This window comes from Helicoverpa zea, chromosome 1 (genome assembly GCF_022581195.2).
Source record: "Helicoverpa zea isolate HzStark_Cry1AcR chromosome 1, ilHelZeax1.1, whole genome shotgun sequence".
NCBI classification, from domain to species: Eukaryota; Metazoa; Arthropoda; class Insecta; order Lepidoptera; family Noctuidae; genus Helicoverpa; species Helicoverpa zea.
The window spans coordinates 4,483,125-4,491,208 of record NC_061452.1 but is presented as its reverse complement, the minus strand read 5'-3'; the positions used below and the strand labels follow the sequence as shown (position 1 = coordinate 4,491,208).

Below are 8,084 nucleotides of genomic sequence, written 5' to 3'. Positions count from 1 at the left end.
CAAAGCATGCGGACTAAGCTATTTGGAATCAGTCACAATTTTAAAGAAATCAATGACATTATTGTCGATTACGAACGGGGGTTCTACTGAGTCCCGGATTTTTGGAAGGCGAACGTGGGGCTGAAGCCAACACGCTGAAGCCCTTTTGAGACCACTATAATGACATGGTATTTGGTTCTTGTCAAAATTATTATTATATTATTTTTAATAAGTATGCAAATAAAACATAATTTCTTCATTATTAGTAAAACTGTAGTTAGTTGATTTCTTCGAATTCAGTACAGCACTAGCCTATTCTTGGCTTTAGCCCTACACTAGATTTATCATGGCGCGCAGTTGTTAAATTTCGATATTTTGCGATCGTTGTGTTTTCGCTTCGAAAGGGAAAAAAATATCATACAATATTTACTAATAATATCTTCAGATCTAAATAGAGTTTATAGAAAATATTCACCATGAGTTACAGGGATTCGGTAAGTTATATTTTATATTACGCCGCAAATATTTTTATTATTTTTTTGTAATTTATTTTCCCAATATACTTGATTAAATTAGTTCCTTACAGACCAAAGTGTTTAAAAAACGTATAAAGCTTTTTGTCTCGAAGTTAAAAATAGATTTGAAAATATTTAACCCAGATCTATTTTTACCACTTTAGTCATAGATTCAAGGTTGCTGTGGTCCAAGTACGTACGTATACGTACGAAAGAAGGGATATCAATTTCTCATTGTAGTTTTTGGTTAATACAGTTGTAAAAAAAATATTATAGGTACCTACATTTTAACACTAATATATTACCTATTTCCTAATGGAAGTAAAGACAGCCAAACATTTTTCCGCAGGTATTATATCCTCGGTATTCCCGACGTCAAGTTACTTATTGCGATGTATGTACTCCAGCGTTATGTTCAAAATGTTCACAATACAGATATTTAAATAATGGATAAAAATATATTTAAACTAGCACTATTCAAATGTACATAATAAATAGTAAAGCACATGGACGATTTAATAAATGTTTGTTATATATTTTTTTAATTTATTTAAGTATTAAACTGTGTTCTGAATATTTTTGTAACATATTCACAATTCGTTCCAAAATACTATTTTGTATGGTTTTATTTTTGTAATGGTTTTTCTATAGCTTTCTGTTTCTGAGTTTTAAATTAATGCATTGCTTACTTTTTTATGATCTTAATCTAATAGAGTTAGATAGTTTAAAATCTCATTATTCAGTAGTGGAGAAATTCAATAAAAATCGAAGTGGAGGCAGACAAAAATTAATACATATTCTTTTTCGGGAATCACTTTCTGGGTGGTAGTAAAAATCATATTTAGAATGTCAACAAGATATAAAATCATAGTTATTTTAGATATCTTAAAAAATCTGCACACAAGATTTCCATAGTTTAATTCTGTATTGTGTAGTACTTAATGAATTTGTTTTCTACATACATCTAACACACATTGCACATTATGCTTATTCATTTTTATCGAACATTTGTACTGTCAACATTGCTTATTAATAATTATTTATTGCTTAGTAACATCATAATAATATACTATGTTATGTTATCGGCAGTACTCACTATTCCCAAGAACTCATTCATACTGTGCGGCTAAAGAGCAACGTGTAGGATCCTACATAAGGACCCTAATGGTATTTATCATCAGCCTATGTTTGTGTGACCCGTGCCTAAATCACACAGTTGACCTGTGCTTGTTTTTATCCAACTACACAAAAATGGTAAAAGGTGCTGATATAATTTCAATGAAATTGATATTTTGTGTTGCATTGTAAATATTGTTGTGTAATGAGTATCATAAATTTGTACCTGTGCGTTGCCAAGTCTATTTATGATTCATTCAATGTTCTGCAATATCTAAAAATATCAGTTGTGATACATTTTTCTTAAAAATTTCAATGTTTCATTGGAGTTGTTTGTGGGTGTGTAGAAACAAGCTTGCATGCTTTGCTTTACAATATTCAAGGTCAGATGTCAGTATGAATCTTTACCTATTATCTTTTTGTTGTTTGTGTTTAACTGTCTCTAGATAAAAATGTAGCTGCCCATAAAAAAAGTACATGTGTCGCAAGTGTTAAAAAAATATTGTGCAACATGTTTATAAATTATGCCCTTTATTTTTCTGAAGGAATAACCAGAGGTGTAGTATATAATGCACTATCACTTGTATTTCTTTAACTTAGGAGCTGAAATTGAGCTTACATCCAACTAACAGTTATTTTATGAGAAGTTACCCCATCCTAAATGTTCTGTGTTCATCCCAAGATCTGACAAATCTCAGCAGTTACGCTTAACCTGCGACCTGTAGACTAATGACGAGCATAACATAACTTAGGTACAAATATGTACAAAACTTATATCAGTTCACTGAAATGTGTATAGATGTATGCATGCTTTCATCCTTATCTCGCTTCGACACCAAATGCTAATTATTGCAGTTGTTTATCGATATTTGTAATGAAATTACGTTGTTACTAATGTATGTTTACCGTGCAGTATCTGGTCATGCATCTGTGTTCAATAACAGTTCGTGGTCTTAGACACTAACGTACAGTTTGAAGATGTAAAATATGGGTCAATGTTTGTGTAATTGTGTAACGCGTACGTTTCATACACAGAGTTTTGGCTCATCGCCGTCATCCGTGCTCAGTTCGCTATCGTCGTTCCGCAATCGCCCATTCGCGGATATCTCGTATAATCCCACTCCGGATCTAAATGAAGTCTATCCGGGCCTGTATGTTGGAGACGCGTGAGTATCTATTTATATCTTCCTGCCCCATTTTCAAATAATCAAATGTTTAGAGTAGAGTTTCATATTGGCTAACACTTATCCATTGTTGTCAAAAACGGTTTCTCGGATGATGAAAATTTGTTAGAACATTTCGCACATCTCGTAGGTTTTCCTGTTCCTGCTGCATCATCCTCCCTTGCACCTTTATAGGCTATTGAATTTGCTTAATATCTTTGTCACCTTCACCTCATACAATAAATTTGTTAATTTAGGGTTGCCGCAAAGGACAAGGCATTTTTGAGGCGTATGGGCATCAACTATGTGCTCAATACCGCTGAAGGCAAGCGCTACACCCAGGTGGACACAGACCACCTTTACTATCGCGACTGCCCCGGACTTCGCTACAAAGGCTTCCAGCTTATGGACTTGCCATCGACTGATATTTCAAGATATTTCCACATAGCTGCCAACTTCATTGATGAAGGAATTTCGAGTGGAGGTATGTTTTTGTTTTCATTCTTTCATTTATTTACAGGAAATTAATACACTGTGGTTGCTAAGTATTTCTGATATAATTGGATTTCGGGAATCAGTCTTCTGATTGGAAATTTCTCCCTAATATATACGAGTAAACCATCTAAGTATGGTTGCCCCATAAAACTGCTATTTTCTCCATTAGTTCTCATTCCTCCCGATGGTTCCATGTTCCAAAGCAAACACTGATGAAAATATTTCCTTTTAGGACGCGTTTTAGTTCACTGCTTTATGGGAGTGTCCCGGTCCGCTACATGTGCGCTAGCGTTCCTCATGATTAAACGCGGGATGTCTTTGGCCGAGGCCCTGGGCACAGTGCGCTCTCGTCGCGACATTCACCCCAACGAGGGCTTCATCCGTCAGCTGCAACAGCTGGACAGGGAACTGCGCCTCAACCGGATCCGCTGACCCTACCGAAACGGTTCCCTTCAGACCCTCTTCAATTTCTCATTAGACGATGCCGATAGACGACGACGGGTGCGAAGTCTCGACCGAAGTTACCTCTATCATTATTAAAAAGAAATGTAATATTAAAATTTCTGCCAAGTTGTTACCATTTGTATCTTACTACTGTGTAATAAGATCCAAATGAGGAGTTACCTAACAACAAAGCCACTTCACCAAGGCCGTATCCAATTTCGTCTTAATGAAGAAGTGAAGAGTAGTACCCACATAACACTTGTGACATTTACAAGATTTACACTTAATTTATAGTAATTTATTTTCTAATACATACAGTTATATAACATTATATTTTGGCCTAGTGTTATAATGGTCTCACTGAAAAGTTAAGCACCCGCATTTCGCCAAATAAGCGGGCAATGGTTTTGTTAGAGAAATTGATCACGAAAAGTATAATTGTTGATGAATTTTATAACACTTTATGAAAATTATGTACTTATAGGGTCTGAAATTTGAAATCTACCTATAGTTACCTAAATGTACTGTAAATATTTTGACTGTTGTTTAATCTGATTGAGCCATAAAAGAATAACTTCATAAATATCGTAAAAAGTATGATTATAATGTAAAAAAATGGAATTAAGCTCACTTTAAATAATGTTAAACAATCATGAGGTTTATCGAATTATTTTTTAAAGCTTTACGTAATATCCAAAGATCCGATATATTATTTTTTATTGATTTACCATAAAATGCCATATTTTTATATAATACCTATGATATCACACAGAATTTTATATTTTTGATTTTGTAATGAAGTAATACTGTATCTGGGTTATATTCTCGTGTGCCATTTTGTTTTGTATTGATAGAGATATATGGCTGTTATTTTTGTAGAAATGAAGAAATAATTTTTAACTCTTGTAATGTAGAATAAGACTTTGTCCAGTTTATAAGATGTTAAAGCTTCTATATAGCTAGTAACTATTGGTATCTGACTATAGTACAATTGCCTAGCCTTACGGTCATGAGATGACTTCATCGTATGCAATAATGCCTATATTCCCAAGAGTATATTTTTATTAATGTTAAGTTTTTCTTCAAGACTGGCAATTATGGCACTTGAGTGACGGCTTTCTGATAGTAGTGGTATTTAGCTTAGCATGTTTGTCATTGGCTCGTGGACAGGTGTTACACACAGTGAGCACTCATTGTTCGAGGACTCGCACTAGTTGCCAACACACGTGACATTTGGCTGCACATATGTGTCACTATTTAATTCTATTCTAATCATAGTTATCATCACATAGTGCAATAAATCAGAAGACCTATTTTTGTAATGCAGTTTATTTATTTTAGCTCTAATTAGAAACTGGCACAGTTAATTTAGCTTGCAGCATATCTCCAGTTACAATGGTTAAATATAGGGCTGCCATCGGCCCAGGTTTCCCGACAGCTATCCGAAGGGGTCAAGGAGGGGTTTTCAAAAGCTATATTTAGCCGCATATAGCGAACTCTGAAAGTGCAAAATATAGCAAAAATATGAATGCAAGAATAAATGTAAACTATCCTTATGTTTCTAATTGTGTAAGGCTCATTCAGGATCGGCAATTATCCTAGTTGATGGCATCCCTACCTACAGAGGAACATGTGGTTCGGTAAAGGTGTGGTTTGTGACTGATGATGAACTAGTCGATGTTTATAAGTGCAATATTTAGATGTAAAGAGCACCAAAGGAAGCAATCATTGTGATATTGAATGTGAAGGAATAAATACTTTGTTTTAGAAAGAGAAATTATTGTAGTTTGTGACAATAGTATCTACTGATCATAGTTTCTATTTATTAGCAATATATTAATATTTAATAGGATAAGCTGTTAATTACCGTTATAAACTACTTTGGTTAATTCCAGAGCCTTGCTAGTAAACAAAATGATAGATGAGGCATGTTTCCCATAATTCATTGTTTCTATGTACTGTTTATCAAACGTTAGTTTGCTACATTATTTATTACTTACATGATTTATCATAATTAATTATAGAATTAAAATCGCATGTAATATTTTAAACCTATTAACAAATATGTACCTGTTAAAAATGTAACAGATATTAAAACTAATTAAAGGAACACTAGGGCTATGGCGTAAATACCTAGCATATTAATAATTAAAATTGTGAAATGAATATACAAGCTATTTATCAAAAATAAAGTTACTTATTTATTTAAATGTATTTTCTGTTATTAACGCAAGCCAACTTCGGGTTTCACCCCGGATTCCGCTCATTATACAACTGTTTCGAACGCAAGTACCCTTCAGCGCCGCTGTTCACGGTCGGTGACAACGTAAGTATGTCAGGGGCGGGTCAGTATTATTTACGGATTGATTGATTTTACGTAGTTGCTTGGAGTGGCATCATATTTTACCGAGAAGGGGTAGGACGAAGAAGCGATGTCAATGCTACGATAAGTATAGGTATCGCCTACGACCTTTGTAGCTTAGCTTGCTGAACGATCGATCCCGGAGCGCTCGACAGTTTCTGGCATGACCTTTTAAAACCAACTTTTAAAGTTATACTTAGATTTTAGGTACGACAACGATTTTAGGTGGGGAATCTAAAATATAGGCACTGTCCTCCTTCCAAGAATTGTAAGGTTTAGAATGTTGTGCTTGTTTCTATCTATTCTGAATGTTGGTCAGACAGAGACAACTTCTATTTTTAATTTTCGTTATAAGCGCCTGATAAATATAAATAGCAGTGTTGCAATTACTTTTCGGAAAAGTTACAGATAACTTAGGTATGTTATTTTTTTCAGTGCTGGTTTATGCGTGTTTCAGGAAATAACAATATAGTCTAGATTTTATTCGATTAGTTTAGCTGTAAAAACTATGTCTATTTTTTTTAATTTTAAATTAACTCCTAGCACAGTAGCTTTTATATACCATTGCCAGTATTGCCACTTGGTTCAGGAGTCTTGAAAGAGCAATAGCAACTCTCGGAAAATGTAGACTCTCATCTTATAAAAACTCAGGAATATGTCCGATGACACTTAAATCAGTGAAGACTTAGAGCTGACCTGATAATGGAGATGAGAGCAGAAGGAACTGTTCAACACTATGTAGCAACTTTGTGTTTGTATCATTCTACTGAAGAGAACTGTTTTGTTTTTTTTTTTTTGATAATGCTTTTCAAAGCTCACTAAAAACCTTTTTGCTGACCCTACAGAAAAGGAATGAGCATGAAATGTATTGGGAAAATCAACCTTAGTCCAGGTATCCTAGGATGTTATCCTACACCTTCATTGATGTGCAAGCCGGCGTGTAATTAGGTATAATTTTAAAAAGTTATATTATTGATTGCCTAACCTGGAATCAATTACACACTCATACTCAAGAGGTAAGTTCTACGTTCAGTCATAATTTTTTTATAGTAAGACTATAGTGGCCTTACTACAAAAACTTAAACCCCTGTTTTACACTTGTCTAAATAAATTTTGGCTGCAAAATGAACCATATGTCAACGTCATAATTTGTCATGGCATAAACTGACGTTTAAAAGTTTTTGTGGTAAGAGGGTAGATGTTTAATATATTGTCTTCTAGTTCTTATATGATGCAACTATCAGTAAGTTACTGGGATTGAAGAGCCTTATCTATTTAGCTCCTAGTTCCTTAGTTCTTAATAGCTACAGGGAAACAGAACCATTGTATTCACAAAACTTTATTAATTAATACTACAATCTATGCTACTATGTTAACAATTCTACAAATATGGGCGGTTCATTTCTGTTTTCTTCGCTTTCTTGTCCCTGGCTCTGGGGAACCACCTGTGTTCTGTAGTGAGTGTTAGAGATGCCAGTTGTTTTCTTGCTATCTCGGGTTTCATATCTCTGAATACTCTGTAAACTTCGTCTTTATCACTCATTCTTAAAACTCCTGTATCAGCAACGGTTTCTTCAGGAAGCGGTCTTGAGTGTTCATAAGGGAATTCTTGGTCTTTGTGAAGTGCGACTATTGTTGTGCCGTCGTCTGTCATTACAATTTTATTGTAACATCTTGTAACAATTTCTCTTGGCTTGAATGCTACAGCTCTAATTAAATGAGCCATTTTTAGAGAAATCTTCCAAAATTATGAATTTTCAACAACACAACTTAACCTAAAATCTAATGACAATTGACATTTTTAAGAAAAATCATTTTTGACAATTACTGTACACAGACTATAACATTAGGTCAAGGTCATAAAGCTCATTAAGCTCGCGATTAGTAAACGATAAAAGTTTTAGTCGAGTAAGGTAGAGTTGTATCTAGATGGCTGCTAAGGGCAGCAAGTATGGCAGTATAGCCATTTGATCTGGGTCTATACCCTCGATCAGCACTATTTTTGTCTAT

General features: G+C 34.2%; 2 protein-coding genes across 4 annotated transcripts; one reads left to right on the top strand and one right to left on the bottom strand.

Moving 5' to 3' along the window:
* The first annotated feature begins 307 nt into the window (after nucleotides 1-307).
* On the top strand, nucleotides 308-5,922 carry LOC124630348 (dual specificity protein phosphatase 13-like). Of its 3 annotated transcripts, XM_047164214.1 has the most exons (6): nucleotides 308-473; nucleotides 844-888; nucleotides 1,584-1,661; nucleotides 2,646-2,776; nucleotides 3,031-3,257; nucleotides 3,501-5,922. In XM_047164214.1, exons 1-6 carry the CDS (start codon nucleotides 456-458, stop codon nucleotides 3,698-3,700), a joined length of 699 nt encoding a protein of 232 aa, XP_047020170.1. In that variant the 5' UTR covers nucleotides 308-455; the 3' UTR covers nucleotides 3,701-5,922. The 3 variants fall into 3 exon arrangements, with proteins under 3 accessions (XP_047020170.1, XP_047020186.1, XP_047020177.1); XM_047164221.1 differs by lacking the exon at nucleotides 1,584-1,661 and having other exon boundaries at nucleotides 313-473; XM_047164230.1 differs by lacking the exons at nucleotides 844-888; nucleotides 1,584-1,661 and having other exon boundaries at nucleotides 312-473.
* A 1,475-nt stretch (nucleotides 5,923-7,397) lies between these two features.
* LOC124633376 (39S ribosomal protein L42, mitochondrial) lies at nucleotides 7,398-7,897 on the bottom strand. The gene has a single exon (XM_047168570.1). It carries the CDS (start codon nucleotides 7,798-7,800, stop codon nucleotides 7,456-7,458), a length of 345 nt encoding a protein of 114 aa, XP_047024526.1. The 5' UTR covers nucleotides 7,801-7,897; the 3' UTR covers nucleotides 7,398-7,455.
* Between the last annotated feature and the right edge of the window lie 187 nt (nucleotides 7,898-8,084).